Raw genomic sequence first — 19,342 nt, 5'->3', positions numbered from 1 at the left:
TCTTATCTTATCTAATTATTAATATATTATTATTAATATATAATGAATAATATCTGTGTATTTTAACATAAACTACATCATCACATTTTAAAGTTTGTACGTCAATAAATCGGTTGGTTTGTAATAATCCGATTGATTAATTATTGTTATAGTTATTCACTTATTAGTATAAGTTATATGTTTGGTGAATAAAAAACACATTAAGACGAAATAAACTACAGTTAAAGTAGTGAAAGAACATTTATCAAATATAGAAAAAATACAATAAAAACATGAAATAAATGCTGCAGTAGCGCGGAGCCGCCACACGCGGCGCTGTTTCCTCTCTCTTTATACCATAAGCGGGGGAGTGAGAGGAGCATGAAATGGAGAAAGATGGCGGATCATGTGCAGGTGAGCGGAGGGTTCATGTTTTTGTAACCGACTAATGCATCAACGGGCGCGAGACGGAGCGTGAAGGCGGGATTCTGGTGCTCGTGTTGCGGGCTCGGGGCCCGTGTGAGGCCGCTGGGGGCCGGAGGGCGGTCTGACCCCGTTAAAAGAGACGAAGTGGCCCCGCTGTCACCGCTCGGTGTAGGGCTAGCTTCTGTTAGCTCGTATGCTAGCTCGTCTGTTAGCTGTCCGGTTAGCACGAGCTGGTTCAGTTTGGCGCCACTGAGAACCACAATGTGACGTAACGTGTGTCATAAACTATACACTTTAAATCATTATTATTTGAGCCTACATGTGTGTGTTTGCTGCTCTGTTATGCTAAAAAAGCTAGCCGAGCCTCTTAGCATAGCTATGCTAACGTTAGCATCATCTTCTCCCGCTCGATGCCCGTTTGAACACATTTTGTTTTTAACGGTTTGTCCGTAAAGTCCGGCTCCGTGTCCGCGTGACTGACGTCACCGTGACGGAGACCGGGAGACGATAAACGGAGGAAAACATCGGTGTTTTACGAGCAACCGCGTTGTTTATGTGCGTAACTAAGCAGCGATGTTTTTGTTTAGCTAGCATGTGAAGCTAGCCCGTGATGCTAGCTCGTGAAGCTAGCATCAGGGGCTAGCATGTGATGCTAGCTGCTGCTTCGGACACATGTTCGGAGAGGGGAAGAGACAAGACAAGGAGAGGAGAGGAGAGAAGAGAAGATGAGAGAGGAGACAAGAAGAGGGGAAGAGAGGAGACAGGGACAGGGGAGGGGAGGAGACAAGGAGAGCAGACGGTTTGATGGTTTGAATCTGTCCCTCCAGATGTTTGTGTGAAGCTAACTTCATGCAGCGTGTTGTTCGCTAGCTTTGAATGATTATCAAGATGAGTAGAGACTTTATTTTGACTGGAAAGCAGATGTTAGGATGTGTTGATCTAGACCCTGATCTGGACCCTGATCTAGACCCTGATCTGGACCCTGATCTGGACCCTGATCTAGACCCTGATCTGGAGCCTCCAGGCTCTGAGGCAGAGAGCTGCAGCATCTCTGCCACTGAGTGTCAGATCTGATCCAGAACCGTGGTCCTGAGCTTTAGATAAAGAATCGTGATCTGATTATAGATGATGTTCTTCAATAAGGTCAAACTCTTTATCCCCCTGTTTAATAAACAACCGTAGTGTTTTTAACTGTACACAATGAGCATCAAACTGTTTTTATTATTGATTAATCTGATGATTATTTTACCTTTTTTAGTCAAGTTCATTGTATGTTTTTAAGATGATTGTAAAAGAAAAGTTGTTTTTAATAACTGTCTGACAACTGTCAAAATAAAACCCAAATATAATATTATAGATTATTATAGAGTTGCACACATTACTTTAAACATATTTAAACAATAATAAAATCTGTATAAAGTGACGACTACGAACAGTTAATTATCCTAAAACATTAACGTTAGTCATGTAGCAGACGCTTTCATCACATTCTACACCGTGGGCTCAGCTACGGGAGCATTTTAGGGGTTAAGTGTTTTGCTCAAGGACACATCAACATGTGACTAGCGGAGCCGGGGATCGAACCACCGACCCTCTGATCGAAGGGCCTTGCTCTCATCACGGAGCCACAGTCGTCTTAACGAAGCGCTCCGTGATGCCTTCAGGTTCCGTTCGTACAGAACCGATGTGATGTCAAGGATGACGTGTTTACAGAGTTAGAGGACACTTTGAGGAAAGATGGGTGGATTTATATCTGTTTATTTGGTCCTTAATCAGAGGCGTGTTGTTGTTGTTTTCCTTGTTTTTTGAACAGAGTTCTGCTGATGCAAACATGATCAGATCTGTCTTCTTCTGTTCTCTTTGTTGACTCCATCTCTGTGGTTAGCGTTAGCTTAGCCTGGAGACCGGTGCTAATAACATCGTACTGTTTTGAACGATACCCTTCTTGTCTTCTTCACCGTCTCTTACTTCCTGTGAAGAGGTTTAAACTAGCGCTGCAACTAACGATTATTTTAATAATCGATTAATCTGTCGATTATTTGTTCGATGAATCGGATAAAAAAACAAAAGAGCATTAATTTCCAACCCTTCATTCAAAAACAGAACTGACAGTGCACATTCACAGTGCAAAGAATCTTCAGAAAGTGCACAAACAGGTTGCTTGAACATCCCTGAGCTGTTAAAGTAATAATTTAATAAGTGGACTAATATCAGGAGTGGGGTTCAGCGGGTTACCCACGCCTCTCAGTGAAGGGTAGACTCACTGATCCATCAGTGTGGCGCTGCAGCCCCGGACATCTCAGGGCATCACAGACCTGTTGTTGCTCAATCTCGCGTGGCTGAACGCCACTCGTCCCTCTGAGAAGCTGGACGCCGACCGCACGAGGCCGCGTCACTAGTCAGCATGCCGGAGTCTCGTTCGTTATCGGAATGAACCAGACAAATCGCTCCACCAACTAAGAACGGCCATGAACCACCACCACAGAGTCCAGAGAGAGCATCAATCCTCTCCGTGTCCGGGCCGGGTGAGGGTTCCCCGGCCGTCCCTCTTAATCGTGGCCCCAGTTCAGAGAAAAACCCACAAAACAGAACCGGAGTCCTGTTCCATTATTCCTAGCTGTGGTATTCAGGCGACCGGGCTGCTGTGAACACTCGAAACATCTCCGCCACTTACTGAGTGGCGTAATAATCACGCGACACAACGAATCGATAATGAAATTCGTTGCCAACTCTTTTAATAATTGATTTTATCGATTCGTTGTTGCAGCCCTAGATTTAAACCCCACTGTCTCGTCTCGTGCTTCCTGTGAAGAGGTTTAAATGTCTTCACATGTTCAGACTGGTTCTTATCTGAGTCCAACACTCGTACTTGCTCAGACACACTGTAACTTAAACTCCCCACTCTCATGTAAGCAGTGAAGACCCTCCAAATCCAGACCTCCACCTCTAATCTCTCTCTTGAACCTGGTCCCTTCCACCATTTTGAATGTATCAGTGATCTCACTGTGACTCTGCATGACTCAGCACTTTTCCTGCCTTGTGATCTGAGCTGGATGTCGTTAAATATAAACGCCTCACTATCTGCTCCAAAATAATAAATATTTATGATCCTTCAACAATCTAAACACACGGGTTCACCTGAATGTAGTTCAAATAAGAGCTGTAGCTTAGCTTTTAGGGTTGTTTGCTTCATTTTGTTAATAGTTTAGTTCATAAAATATCACAAAATAGAGAAATGAAGTTCATATCCCTTCTTTTGTCCCACAAAAAGACTAAAACACAAAGATGTTTACTTAAAAAATAACGAGTCAAAGGACTGGACAATTATTTGTAAAAACCTTTTTGTCTTAAAAATAATTTGAACATCAGCAATATCAACGGTTTCTTTCCATCCACTTGTTTTTATGCACATTTTTAATTTACGCATAAATTCAGAGTGTGTGTGTGTGTGTGTGTGTGTGTGTGTGTGTGTGTGTGTGTGTGTGTGTGTGTGTGTGTGTGTGTGTGGGGGTGGGGGTGGGTGGGGTTACCGTCTGTGCTGCCATTTACAGACTTAATGTGATATTTAAAAACTGAAATGCGAAATCCGTATTGATCATCAGCTGATGATCAGTGCATCTCTACCATCAGCACCTTGAGGTTCATACCTGTGTACCCCCCCCCCCCCCCCCCCCCCCCCCCATGTGTTCCAGGGCCTCGCCCAGCTGGAGATCTTGTGTAAGCAGCTGTATGAGACCACCGACACTACCGTCAGACACCAGGCAGAGAAAGCTCTGGTGGAGTTCACCAACAGCCCCGACTGTCTCAGCAAGTGTCAGCTGCTGCTGGAGAGAGGCAGTGTGAGTACTGTTACTACTTCTGTTCAAGTACTGATACTAGAGAGGCAGTGTGAGTACTGTTACTACTTCTGTTCAAGTACTGATACTAGAGAGGCAGTGTGAGTACTGTTACTACTAGGGTTGGGTACCGAAACTATACCGACGTTTAGTATAGTTTAGTAACGTTTAGTAACGTTTAACGTTTAGTATAGTTTACTAACGTTTAGTAACGTTTAACGTTTAGTATCGTTTAGTAACGTTTAGTATAGTTTAGTAACGTTTAGTAACGTTTAACGTTTAGTATAGTTTAGTAACGTTTAACGTTTAGTAACGTTTAACGTTTAGTTTACTAACGTTTAGTATAGTTTAGTATAGTTTAGTAACGTTTAACGTTTAGTATAGTTTAGTAACGTTTAGTATAGTTTAGTAACGTTTAACGTTTAGTTTACTAACGTTTAGTATAGTTTATTAACGTTTAGTAACGTTTAGTATAGTTTAGTATAGTTTAGTAACGTTTAACGTTTAGTATAGTTTAGTAACGTTTAGTATAGTTTAGTAACGTTTAACGTTTAGTTTAATAACGTTTAGTATAGTTTACTAACGTTTAGTATAGTTTATTAACGTTTAGTAACGTTTAGTATAGTTTATTAACGTTTAGTAACATTTAGTATAATTTATTAACGTTTAGTAACGTTTAACGTTTAGTATAGTTTAGTAACGTTTAGTATAGTTTAGTAACGTTTAACGTTTAGTTTAATAACGTTTAGTATAGTTTACTAACGTTTAGTATAGTTTATTAACGTTTAGTAACGTTTAGTATAGTTTATTAACGTTTAGTATAATTTAGTAACGTTTAACGTTTAGTAACGTTTAACGTTTAGTATAGTTTAGTAACGTTTAGTATAGTTTAGTAACGTTTAACGTTTAGTAACGTTTAACGTTTAGTTTACTAACGTTTAGTATAGTTTACTAACGTTTAGTATAGTTTATTAACGTTTAGTAACGTTTAGTATAGTTTAGTAACGTTTAGTATAATTTATTAACGTTTAGTAACGTTTAACGTTTAGTATAGTTTAGTAACGTTTAACGTTTAGTTTAATAACGTTTAGTAACGTTTAGTTTAGTAACGTTTAGTAACGTTTAGTTTAGTAACGTTTAGTAACTTTAACAGGACTTTTATTGATGATGAAAATGATAAAGTTTGTATTCTCTCGTTACAGTCGTCATATTCTCAGCTGCTTGCCGCCACCTGTTTGTCTAAACTGGTTTCTCGAACCAGCAACCCTCTGCCCCTCGAGCAACGCATCGACATCCGTGAGTTAAATACAGTTCAGCTTCTTCTCTTTAACGCTGACGATTCCTCAGGAGAATGTTTTTAACGTCCGAGTTTGATCTTCTGTTTGATGTGTGACTATAAAAAGAAACACAGTAAATATTAATTCTGTTAATAGAATAAAACTCAATGATTCAGGTTTATTTCATCAAGAAGTCTTCTTCTCTGAGTCTTTTAGTGAACGTGAATCTCATCAGCATATTTAATATAGAGCTGTGTCACTTCCTGTCCTTCTCTTCTTCTTCTGTGGTGGTTCAGACGTCTTCATTATTTCTGACTGCTTTGTTTTCTTCTCAGAAGTTCTTACGTCGTTCATCGACTCGTCTCTACAACTAAACCTTTTTTTAAAGATAAATAAATAACAGAAACACAAAAACTAAACATGACCTTAAATATCAAGGTTTATTTATCATCAATAGAAACCGTACTGCTGGATATTTAACGTGATTATATTTAAAAGGGTTTTAATATGTATGGAAATATATCATAAATTCCACGAGCCACTGTAGACTAAAATCATCTTCATCATCTCACTGTTCATCACATCTGATGTGATTATTTATATCTTTCATGTCTCGTATGATGCTGATATAAAAACAGAAAGTCAAACTTCAGATGAAGGCTGTTGTTTTGTCTCTGAATCTAATTTCTCTCTAGTTTGATGAAGTCTTTCCGGTGTGTCGTTCTCTTTGTTGACGCTGTTCTCGTTTGTTTGTGACGTTCAGGGAACTATGTTCTGAATTATTTGGCCACGCGGCCAAAGTTAGCAGCCTTTGTGACTCAGGCTCTGATCCAGCTCTACGCCCGGATCACTAAGCTGGGCTGGTTCGACTGCCAGAAAGAGGACTACGTCTTCAGGAACGTCATCGCTGATGTCACACGCTTTCTACAGGTGTGTGTGTGTAGGTGTGTGTAGGTGTGTAGGTGTGTATATCATGTGTTTAACGGTGTGTGTGTGTGTGTAACTGCTGTGTTTACAGGACAGCGTTGAACATTGCATCATAGGAGTCACCATCCTGTCCCAGCTGACCAATGAGATCAATCAGGTAGTGTGTGTGTGTGTGTGTGTGTGTGTGTGTGTGTGTGTGTGTGTGTGTGTGTGTGTGTGTGTGTGTGTGTGTGTGTGTGTGTGTGTGTGTGTGTGTGTGTGTGTGTGTGTGTGTGTAACATTGTGTTTGTCTTCAGGCCGATACGACACATCCTCTGACCAAACACAGGAAGATCGCTTCTTCATTCAGAGATTCATCACTTTTTGACATTTTCACGCTTTCCTGCAACCTCCTCAAACAGGTTAGTCTCTTATATTCATTTATTATATTTCATCTTGCAGAAAACAGCTCACTCCTATGATTCAGAAGACTTTTTGAAGACTTAGATTGTCGACCTGCTGTAACAATCTGTGGATGAATTCTCAGTTTAATTCTCCGATGAGGAATAAAATAAACTGCTTCGATGGAGAAGATGTAACTGAACTTAGTCGACGAGAAAGCATCTTGTGGATCTGAACCACAGATGAGAACTGAAGTGTGTTCTGTGTTCAGGCTTCAGGTAAGAACCTGAACCTGAACGATGAGTCTCAGCACGGCCTCCTGATGCAGCTCCTCAAACTGAGCTACAACTGCCTGAACTACGACTTCATCGGGACGTCCACCGACGAGTCGTCTGACGACCTGTGCACCGTTCAGATCCCCACGTCCTGGAGATCAGGTACGTGTTTATGTTTTAATAATACCAGGCCTGAGATCAGCTGCTAACATGCTTATTCTACATTGTAGAAACAAGTTTCAGGCTCTTCATGACCGTTCTTCTGTGATTACATTCAAGATAAAACTTGTGGATTACTTTGATTAAAGCATTAATGGATCAGTAGATTGATCGTTTGTCTCCTGTGAGATAAGAGTCGTTATTCTACTCGTATTAGTTTTGAAACGCGTTGTGACTTCTTCTGTTTTCTTTCCGTCTCGCAGCGTTTCTGGATTCCTCGACTCTGCAGCTCTTTTTCAACTTATATCATTCCATCCCTCCGTCTCTCTCCCCACTGGTGAGTGATGTGAAGACGATTCATCCACATGAAGCCTCCTGGTAGAGCGTAATGTGTGTGTGTGTGTAACATTGTGTGTCTGTGTGTAGGTGTTGTCCTGTCTAGTCCAGATCGCCTCTGTCCGGAGGTCTCTCTTCAACAACGCAGAGCGAGCTAAGTTCCTGTCTCACCTGGTTGACGGAGTGAAGAGGATCCTAGCGAACCCTCAGGTCTGGACCACGTCCACGGCTCCTGTTTTGTTTCTCCTGACGGCAGCTTTGATGTCTGACGCGATGAAAACGTTTTATATTTCAGTGTTTACCGGATCCCAACAACTACCACGAGTTCTGCCGTCTGCTGGCGAGGCTGAAGAGCAACTACCAGCTGGGAGAGCTGGTGAAAGTAGAGAACTACCCCGAAGTCATTCGTCTCATAGCCAACTTCACCGTCACCAGTCTGCAGGTGGGCCTCCACTCGGATACAACACACACAGTCACAGCGTTTAAAGCTAATGCTAACATGCTAACATCCGTCACTAACCCAAAACAAACCAAAGAACAAACGTAGAAATGTCTTTAAATTTAGAAACACGGTGATTTGTTATCATCCTTTCTGTTTCCCTTGTCAGATGTTTGGGTGAATAAAGGATAAGAAATGACTGATTATTATTATTAGTACACATTAAACGGACCATGAAGGGTTAAAGGTGTTAGCGGTGGTTCTGAAGTGAACCCGTCTCTCTCTGGTCCTCCAGCACTGGGAGTTCGCCCCTAACAGTGTTCACTACCTGCTGAGTCTGTGGCAGCGTCTGGCGGCCTCGGTCCCGTATGTCAAAGCCACCGAGCCTCACCTGCTGGAGACCTACACCCCCGAGGTCACCAAGGCCTACATCACGTCCCGGCTGGAGTCGGTCCACGTCATCCTCAGGTGAGACCATCAGACCTTCACATCCTGGTCCTGGATGTTTAGAGGCAGAGGTTGAAGATATCAGGTTTCCTTCAGACTAAAGAAACGAGATATAAAATGTGAATAATCAGTAAAGCTTCAGAGGAGCTGGATTCTGTTAGCCATGCTAACCGTTTCCCCCTGTTTCCAGTCTTTATGCTAAGCTAACTAGCTGTAGCTTCATGTTTACGGTACAGACACTATATCATTGGTGCTGATATTCTTATCTATCGGTTAAATAAACGGTTAACTATTTCTGTTAAAAGCTCACTAGACCCGGTCTATGGACTGGTAGCAGGTGTGTCTCAGACTGACTGGTTGTGTCGACCCCCCCAGAGACGGGTTAGAAGACCCCCTAGACGACGCCGGTCTGGTTCAGCAGCAGCTGGACCAGCTGTCCACCATCGGGAGGTGTGAGTACGAGAAGACCTGCGCTCTGCTGGTCCAGCTGTTCGACCAGGCGGCTCAGACCTACCAGGAGCTGCTGCAGTCCACCAACTCCAGCGCCGCAGACATCACTGTTCAGGAGGGTAGGAGCCTCCGAGGTCACATACACACTAGTTCCTTTATATACACACTAGTGCTGCGCAACTTAACGTGTTGTTATCGCGTTAGCGCATTCATTCATTAATGCCGACAATTATTTTATCGTGCGTCACCGCAGTTTTGTTTTTATTATTATTAAGCGGCCGGCCGGGAGCGGTGAACAGCTGTTTGTGTGGCAAAGAGACAGGAAGAGCTCTTCTGTCTCTTCCTGTTTCCTTCCCCTACATTCCCCTGGGTCCTAAGTCCCTCCATGTACAGCTTCTCATCACCCTTTATGTACCAACGTACATTTATAACAAACACCACACATATTACGCTAATCAGCGTAGCATAGTGTCTGACCAACATACCAACAAATTAAATAATATTGTTTTAGAGTTTTAAAGTGTTTAGTTTGTAATATGTATAATAATCATATCATTTAGTTATCACTACTGAGAATTTAACAAACATTAAAACATGACGTAGATAGGTTTCAGGTTTCAAGATGTATATTTAAATTCATCTCTGACACACATGAAGATAAAGTTGTGAACACGCTGAATATCTATGATCAGAATCATTATAACTGTGTTATAACTGCTGCTGTGTGAAGAGAATCCTGCTGTTAACAAGAACCTGATGAGTTTAAAGTGTTTACACCAAATGTTGTTGAGCTTTAGTTCATAGAGCAGCACTTTAACATAGAAGAGCTCAACACACTACTTTAGATTCATTAGTGAACTATGTGCATAATGAGATTAATCGTGATTAAAAATGTTAATCGTATATATATATATATATATATATATATATATATATATATATCAATAATAATCAGGTTAAATACTTTCAGTTATTTTCTAACGTACGGAATGTTTTGGTGCTAAACCGTCACAGTTAACACGGTGAGAAAAGAAACTCTTCAAGTCAACATTCTTTAATATAAAATAGATATTTACAATAATCGTATTTAATCTTATCTTGTTATAAAATGTGCTGAATAAAATATTGTTTTAAAACAAAAAGGAAGAAACTTGAAAAACATTTTGAGATAAATCAAAATGTATTTGATTGTATTTAATAACATATTTATATTTTGTCTTATTTAACATTAAAACCGTTTCCCAGCAGCTCTTTGTAACGATAAACCTGCTTTTTAGCTCAGCAGCACATGTTGTTAATAGTCTTCTGGGGTATGAAACGTTCGCTGTGGCTGCTTCACTATCAGAATAAAGAAGCTGACGTCGTCTCCGTCGGTTCCTCTGCAGGTCGGTTGACGTGGCTGGTTTACATCATCGGGGCCGTGATCGGTGGACGGGTGTCGTTCGCCAGCACAGACGAGCAGGACGCCATGGATGGAGAGTTAGTCTGTCGGTAAGAACTCAGGGAAACATCTCCGTGAGAGGAAATAATAAAAGAAAAACTAAATGTTTATCTATTTATATATTTAGTTTGGAAAATGCTGCGACAGCAATCGGACGAGATCGGCCTTTAATTTCCCATTTAGCCATAAAACGTCTTTATTTTAGTGGCCAAAAATTAATCTGCAACTATTTTGATCAGAATTACCCAGCATTCCTTCTGTTCATGTTCTCACCTCTGAGGATCTTAATGATAGTAAACTGATTATTTTAGGGTTTTACGTTAAAAGTTAGACAAAATAAGCAATTTGAAGACGTCACCTTGAGTTTATCAACAAGCTAAATACATTTTAATACGTCTATAAGTCATGTGAAGGGTTGAAACAAGTCGCCTACAGGTCAGTTATTGATCTTATTGAATTCCACATTGAGATTTAAATGTGTTCTCAAAATATATGAGAACATTATGTAATAAAATGTTGGAGTCGCCAGCATAGAAAAGCTCTTTTTCACCAGAAACACTTGGCAGGTCAAACATGAAGGGGCCCAGAACGCTGCCCTGTGGGACGCCACATTGATTTCTGCATAAATGAGTCTGACGTCTTGGTTTCCTGAAACCTGCCAGGAAAACACCAACCAGACGTCAATAATTAATGAGCTGATGAAGCAGCTTGTGAACCACTTTTTCCAGCACTCCAGATATAAATGGACATAAAGACGTACGTGCTCCGGTATGCTGTGATGTAAACACTGATAACGTGTGTGTGTGTATATGTGTTTGTGTTCACACCTCAGGGTGCTCCAGCTCATGAATCTCACCGACTCTCGGCTCGCTCAGGCCGGCAACGAGAGGCTGGAGCTGGCTATGCTCAGCTTCTTTGAGCAGTTCAGGAAGATCTACATCGGAGACCAGGTGCAGAAATCATCAAAGGTAAACCGTGTGTAACATGTGAGGAGTTAACCCTCAGTGACCCGGCTCTGTCTGTGTAACGGGGGCCACGTTGAGCTGCTCCTTTGTTCTGCTTTCTGCTGACTGCAGCACTTTCTATAGACACAGTCTCCTGTTGGACTGTTGTGGTTAAAAGTACTGACGGAGTCTGTTCTCTTTGTTCGGAGCAGAAACTGCACATGTGAACGTCCCAGATAAGTGTTGTAGTGTAGAAACGGTAGTGAGTCTGGCTGGTGTTTAGTAGACAATGTGTTTGTGAACATGTAGCTGCTTCAGTGTTAGAACAGAAACCTCAGTGATCTGTAACTGTTCACTTCCTCCACTGCCGACTCAGCGTCAAAGCTACTCTGGCCCCCGTTATACAGACCGGCTTTAGTGGGTGTTTAGTGAGTCTTTAGTGGGTGTTTAGTGAGTCTTTAGTGAGTCTTTAGTGGGTGTTTAGTGAGTCTTTAGTGGGTGTTTAGTGAGTCTTTAGTGGGTGTTTAGTGAGTCTTTAGTGGGTGTTTAGTGAGTCTTTAGTGGGTGTTTAGTGAGTCTTTAGTGGGTGTTTAGTGAGTCTTTAGTGGGTGTTTAGTGAGTCTTTAGTGGGTGTTTAGTGAGTCTTTAGTGAGTCTTTAGTGGGTGTTTAGTGAGTCTTTAGTGGGTGTTTAGTGAGTCTTTAGTGGGTGTTTAGTGAGTCTTTAGTGGGTGTTTAGTGAGTCTTTAGTGGGTGTTTAGTGAGTCTTTAGTGGGTGTTTAGTGAGTCTTTAGTGGGTGTTTAGTGGGTGTTTAGTGAGTCTTTAGTGAGTCTTTAGTGGGTGTTTAGTGAGTCTTTAGTGGGTGTTTAGTGAGTCTTTAGTGGGTGTTTAGTGAGTCTTTAGTGGGTGTTTAGTGAGTCTTTAGTGGGTGTTTAGTGAGTCTTTAGTGGGTGTTTAGTGAGTCTTCAGTGGGTGTTTAGTGAGTCTTTAGTGGGTGTTTAGTGAGTCTTTGGTGAGTCTTTGGTGGGTCTTTGGTGAGTCTTAAGCAGGTCTTTAGCGAGTCTTCGTGGTCTCGGGTCCTGCTTTTGTCTTTAGCTCTGATGATTCATTTTTGGTTAACGATCAGGAGACCAGACTAAAGTCTCAGACTCAAGTTGTTTTGATGGTTCGGTTCTCAGTCGACCACAGCTTCTCATCTACCAAAAAACACAGAGGAAACAGGTGATGGAAGCTCCAGCTTACAGGTTAAGTCTTTCTGAGTTCCTTTAGAGAAGTGAATCACTGGAAACACAGTACTGGAGGTGTGGGCCCTACTTTCTGTCAGCTTAACCCCCTCAGTTCTCTAGAGCAGGGGGCCTCTTTGTCTCCTACAGACCTCCTCATGCTTCACTTCACTCTGTCCCTCCGATGATCACTAAAGCGCCTCTGGAACCGCCGCCATCATTTACTGAATCACGATAAAAACACGAGTCACGTCACGGAGCTAGAACGTGATGCTATTGATCCATGATGAACAGCTGTGAAGTTCAAATATAAGTTTACAGTCAGATGGACAACAAACCAAACCAGTGCATCTCTAGAGCTCATAAAAATAATATCAATGTGTTTTATTTGCAGCTTTATCGACGACTATCAGAAGTTCTGGGGTTGAATGACGAGACGATGGTCCTCAGTGTCTTTATAGGGAAAATGTGAGTAATAAAAATGATTTTAATGTTCATCACTAATCATTCTAACCTCTAATTTAAACAGGAAGTCTCTTCTTTATGATACATTCTGTGTTCGTGGGATCTTAAACAACCTTTTGTCTCTTTCAGCATCACAAACCTGAAGTACTGGGGCCAGTGTGAACCGATCACCTCCAAGACCCTCCAACTACTGAACGATCTCTCTTTAGGATATCCTTTAGACCACTGTTCACCTGAACACACACACATTCACACACACGTTAACTAATCGTGTGCTGCAGATCTACATCCCTCATGGGTCTGCAGGTCTGAGAGGAAACAGGACTTTAAAATATGAAATGTCCTCTGTAATGATTTCCTGTTTCCTCCTTGACTTCCTGTTTCTGTCAGTTTGCTCCTTGACTTCCTGTTTGCTCCTTGACTTCCTGTTTCTGTCCATTTCCTCCATGACTTCCTGTTTGCTCCTTGACTTCCTGTTTCTGTCTGTTTCCTCCTTGACTTCCTGTTTCCGTCCATTTCCTCCATGACTTCCTGTTTGCTCCTTGACTTCCTGTTGCTGTCCGTTTGGTCCTTGACTTCCTGTTTGCTCCTTGACTTCCTGTTGCTGTCCGTTTGCTCCTTGACTTCCTGTTTGCTCCTTGACTTCCTGTTTGCTCCTTGACTTCCTGTTTTCTCCTTGACTTCCTGTTTGCTCCTTGACTTCCTGTTTGCTCCTTGACTTCCTGTTTGCTCCTTGACTTCCTGTTCCACGTACAGCAGCGTGAGGAAGCTGGTGAAGCTCAGCGCGGTGCAGTTCATGTTGAACAACCACACAGTGAGTCTTCTTCTCATGAAGTCATCACCTCTGGTTCTTAAATACACTCACCGGCCACTTTATTAGGTACACCTTGCTAGTACCGGGCTGGACCCTTTTGCCTTCAGAACTGCCTTAATTCTTGGTAGCAGAGATTCAACAAGGTGTTGGAAACATTCCTCACACATTTTGCTCCATATTGACGCGATGGCTTCACACAGTTGCTGCAGATTTGTCGGCTGCACATCATGATGGGAATCTCCCGTTCCACCTCATCCCAGAGCTGCTCTGTTGGACTGAGATGTGGTGACTGTGGAGTACAGTGAACTCATCGTCATGTTCAAGGAACCAGTTTGAGATGATGTGATCTTTGTGACATGCTGCATCATCCTGCTGGAGGGAGCATCAGAAGATGGTCCACTGTGTCATAAAGGATGCACATGGTCAGCAACAAGACTGCTGGTGTTTGAACGATACTCAGTTGGTACTAAGAGGCCCAAAGTGAGCCAAGAAAATACCCCCCCCCCCCCACCATGACACCACTACACCATTACACCACGACACCACTACACCATGACACCATTACACCATTACACCACTACACCACCACACCATTACATCATTACACCATTACACCACTACACCACCACACCATTACACCACGACACCACTACACCATGACACCATTACACCATTACACCATTACACCACGACACCACTACATCATTACACCACGACACCACTACACCACCACACCATTACACCATTACACCACGACACCACTACATCATTACACCACGACACCACTACACCACTACACCACCACACCATTACACCACTACCACTACACCACCACACCATTACACCATTACACCACTACACCACCACACCATTACACCATTACACCACTACACCACCACACCATTACACCATTACACCACTACACCACCACACCATTACACCACTACCACTACACCACCACACCATTACACCATTACACCATTACACCACGACACCACTACATCATTACACCACGACACCACTACACCACTACACCACCACACCATTACACCACTACCACTACACCACCACACCATTACACCATTACACCACTACACCACCACACCATTACACCATTACACCACTACACCACCACACCATTACACCATTACACCACTACACCACCACACCATTACACCATTACACCATTACACCACGACACCACTACATCATTACACCACGACACCACTACACCACCACACCATTACACCACTACACCATGACACCAGCAGCAGCCTGAACCATCAGCAGCTTTTGAAATACCCGTCTGGCCTCAACAAGATGCCACGTTCAAAGTCACTTAAATCCCTTTTCTTCCTCATTGTGATGCTCGTCTTCACCACGTCTAGAGGCCTAAATGCATCGAGTTGCTGCCATGTGATTGGCTGATTAGCTATTTGTGTTAACACGCTATTGAACAGGTGTACCTAATAAAGTGGTCGGTGAGTGTGTGTATATGTGTGTGTGTGTGTGTGTGTGTATAGATATACACACATATACATAGATATATGTTTTATATTAAATGTCTGTGTGTTTGATGCTCAGAGCGAACACTTCTCCTTCCTCGGAGTGAACAACCAGTCAAACCTGAGTGACATGAGGTGTCGGACCACCTTCTACACGGCTCTGGGGCGCCTGCTGATGGTGGACCTAGGTACACACACACACACACACACACACACACACACACAGACATATACACAGACATATACACAGACACACACACAGACATTTATCCTTTACTTGAGTAATTTGTATTCCTTCCTGTGTGTGTGTGTGTGTGTGTGTGTGTGTGTGTAGGAGAAGACGAGGACCAGTTTGAACAGTTCATGCTTCCTCTGACGGCTGCGTTTGAAACTGTGGCTCAGATGTTGAGTACGAACACCTTCAACGAGCAGGAAGCCAAGGTGACCACACACACATACACACTCTCTCTCACACACACACACACACACACACACACACACACACACACACACACACACACACACACACACACACACACACACACACACACACACACACTCTTAGTTCACATTCTGGTACCAAAGCAGAGGCCTAATGCATAAAGTGGTTGTTGATGGTTCTGTACGGGGTCGATACTGTGAACATGTTTTTGGAGCCGTCTTTACCTCCAGAGAGGCTTTTATTCTGAAGGTTTCCTCCTTCTTCTTCTCTGGTTTCCTGTAGAGGACTCTGGTGGGTTTGGTCCGAGACCTGCGAGGCATCGCGTTCGCCTTCAACGCCAAGACGAGCTTCATGATGCTGTTTGACTGGATGTATCCTCACGGCGGTCATGTGACCTGAGAGCTGCTGACATCACAGTATACACACATATACATATTTCATGTATTTAATATATATATATATATGTAAGTCGTGTATTATTCAGAAGGCTCCTGAGCAGCGCTGCAGATATCCGGCCTACATGCCCATCCTGCAGAGAGCCATCGAGCTTTGGTACCACGACCCAGCATGCACCACTCCAGTCCTCAAGCTCATGGCCGAGCTGGTTCACAACAGGTAGAAGCGTCCTGTCTCCTCGTCTCCTCGTCTCCTCCTCCCTCAGACGGATTCTTGATGATCATCACTAACCGCTTTACTTCCTCGTAGGTCACAGCGGCTTCAGTTCGACGTGTCGTCGCCCAACGGCATCCTGCTGTTCAGAGAAACCAGCAAGATGATCACGACCTACGGTACTGATCCACACGAGTACGGAGGCCCAGAGGGGCCAGAACCAGACCCCAGACCTGCTGCTAGACCTCACAGAGGACGTAGTCACACGATCAATAATACATCTAGTCTAATTTATCTGTGATCTACAGCTGCTGGTCGGCCCTCACACACGATACATCATCTATAGAAACATTATAGTTTATAATAAATATAACTTCAACCTTTCAGCTCATTATCATAAATATGAGTTCAGTGTTTAGAATCAAAGCTCATTTCTATTTAATTCCAACAGTTTTGATTTCAAACTATCTTTATTTCAATGATTTCAGTTATTTTTCTATCAGCATAGAACTCATTCTGACTTCAGCTGTTATTGAATTAATGTCAAATATATTTTATTAATATCATAAAACTGAATATTTCCATAATCCAGTTCTGCTGTGAACGGTTTCTGTTTTTGTATAATATGATATAATATATTATATTATAATATAATATAATATAATATATTATATTATATTATAATATAATATAATATAATATATTATATTATATTATAATATAATATAATATAATATAATATAATATAATATATTATAATCTGCTCTATTGAGCCGCTGGTCTGTCTCTGGGTACAGGGAACCGTATCCTGACCCTGGGCGAGGTCCCTAAGGACCAGGTCTACGGGGTGAAGCTGAAGGGGGTCAGCGTGTGCTTCGCGATGCTGAAGGCGGTGCTCAGCGGGAACTACGTCAACTTCGGGGTCTTCCGTCTCTACGGCGACGACGCTTTGGACAACGCCTTACAGACCTTCATCAAGCTGCTGCTGTCCATCCCTCACAGCGACCTGCTGGTGAGTCCACGGCACCGGCGCGGCTAACGCTAACGCTAGCTCAGTGCTAACGCTAGCTCAGCGCTAACGCTAGCGCAGGTCAGTACGCCCCCCTGACTCTTCCTGTCCCTGCAGGACTACCCGAAGCTCAGCCAGTCCTTCTACTCTCTGCTGGAGGTTCTGACTCAGGACCACATGAACTTCATCGCCAGTCTAGAGCCTCACGTGGTCATGTACATCCTGTCCTCCATATCAGAGGGGCTCACGGCGCTCGGTAAGAGGCTCACAGCTCCGGCTTCCAGGAGGGATCACGTGGTTCTTGGTGGTTTTATTCATCCGAGTGTGTTTCAGATACGATGGTGTGCACAGGATGCTGCTCCAGTCTGGACCACATCGTCACCTACCTGTTCAAGCAGCTGTCCCGCTCCACCAAGAAGAGACCCACCCCCATGGCGACCGACGACCGCTTCCTCCACATCATGCAGCAGCACCCGGAGATGATCCAGCAGGTCAGAGACACGAGGCATCACGGTTCAGCTTCTACTACAGAGCACCACAGAAGAAGAGCACTGACCCTGCTGCTGTTGTTGTTGTTGTTGTTGTTGTTGTTGTTGTTGTTGTTGAGCAGATGCTGTCCACAGTGTTGAACATCATCATCTTCGAGGACTGTAGGAACCAGTGGTCCATGTCTCGCCCTCTGCTCGGCCTCATCCTGCTCAACGAGAAGGTGTGTGTGTGTGTGTGTGTGTGTGTGTGTGTGTGTGTGTGTGTGTGTGTGTGTGTGTGTGTGTGTGTGTGTGTGTGTGTGTGTGTGTGTGTGTGTGTGTGTGTGTGTGTGTGTGTGTGTGTGCGTGTGTCTCTCTGTGTGTGTGTGTGTGTGTGTGTGTGTGTGTGTGTGTGTGCGTGTGTCTCTCTGTGTGTGTGTGTGTGTGTGTGTGTGTGTGTGTTAACAGCGTGTGTGTCTCCTGCAGTACTTCGCTGACCTGAGGAACAGCATCGTGAACAGTCAGCCTCCAGAGAAGCAGCAGGCGATGCATCTCTGCTTTGAGAACCTGATGGAGGGGATCGAGAGGAACCTGCTCACTAAGAACCGGGACAGGTCTGTAGTCTGACCCACGATCACCGTCGTTGAGTTTGTGTCTTCAGTTCAAAGTCACATTAATAACCATGATGTCATGATGTGTGTGTGTGTGTGTGTGTGTCTGCAGGTTCACTCAGAACCTGTCTGTGTTCAGGAGGGAAGTGAACGACAGCATGAAGAACTCCACGTACGGCGTCAACAGCAACGACATGATGAGCTGACATTCCACAGAGAGGAGTCTCACCTGCAGACAGAGCCCCCCCCCCCCCCCCCCTCTCTGCATCAGCCCCCCCCCCCCCCCCCCTCGGGCCCGGATGCCTGGGGGTCACGTCGTACGGGATCGTTGGTTAACTCCGCCTCCTTTTTGATATAAGCATATATAAATATATACAGATCTATTTTAAAGCGATGGTCGACTCGTCGGGCTGTTCTAACAGGAAGTGGGGGGGACGTAGTAATCTGCCTGCCTTGTATAGAAACACAGGAACACGTGTACATTTCTTTTGGTAACATTTTGAACAATGTTTATAACGATTTCAACACAAAGAGTCGAAGAAAAAGTTACAAAAAAACAAACCCGTGTGATTGAGCTTTTTACAGTGTAGTGAGTTAGTGCAGCTGTCTGCTGGAGGAGCTCTCCACAGGAAGGGGGGGGCTCAGGAGCACTTAGGAGGAGGAGGAGGAGGAGGAGGAGGAGGAGGAGGTACACTAACAAAGGGAGAGTCAGAGCGTCCATGTTGTACATTTTACTCAAGTCTCTGGCTGAAGTGATGTAAATAGCCACAGAGACTGAAGGACGTCCCGTCTGTCGCTCAGAACTCGCTCCGTCGTCACGTCTCTCCTTCAGTGAACTGAATATCTTGATTTCACTCTGGGACCTGCTTTTAAATATGTGC

The 19,342-nt window shown here is 43.5% G+C and overlaps 1 protein-coding gene across 1 annotated transcript; it reads left to right on the top strand.

Moving 5' to 3' along the window:
• Positions 1 to 360: 360 nt before the first annotated feature.
• Positions 361 to 18,709, top strand: xpo7 (exportin 7; the record flags this gene model as incomplete). Its single annotated transcript, XM_079178501.1, has 28 exons — positions 361 to 393; positions 4,098 to 4,244; positions 5,444 to 5,537; positions 6,282 to 6,448; positions 6,537 to 6,602; positions 6,742 to 6,846; positions 7,098 to 7,263; positions 7,524 to 7,597; positions 7,687 to 7,806; positions 7,892 to 8,038; positions 8,331 to 8,503; positions 8,858 to 9,051; positions 10,318 to 10,423; positions 11,206 to 11,341; positions 12,934 to 13,007; positions 13,134 to 13,214; positions 13,755 to 13,818; positions 15,403 to 15,511; positions 15,658 to 15,764; positions 16,048 to 16,136; positions 16,273 to 16,380; positions 16,471 to 16,553; positions 17,172 to 17,386; positions 17,501 to 17,639; positions 17,717 to 17,874; positions 17,994 to 18,092; positions 18,337 to 18,464; positions 18,574 to 18,709. 28 exons carry the CDS (start codon positions 361 to 363, stop codon positions 18,665 to 18,667), a joined length of 3,276 nt encoding a protein of 1,091 aa, XP_079034627.1. The 3' UTR covers positions 18,668 to 18,709.
• Positions 18,710 to 19,342: the final 633 nt, after the last annotated feature.

This window comes from Pholis gunnellus, assembly GCF_910591455.1.
Source record: "Pholis gunnellus genome assembly, chromosome: 18".
NCBI lineage: Eukaryota > Metazoa > Chordata > Actinopteri > Perciformes > Pholidae > Pholis > Pholis gunnellus.
This window is presented reverse-complemented; position numbering and strand designations above follow the sequence as displayed.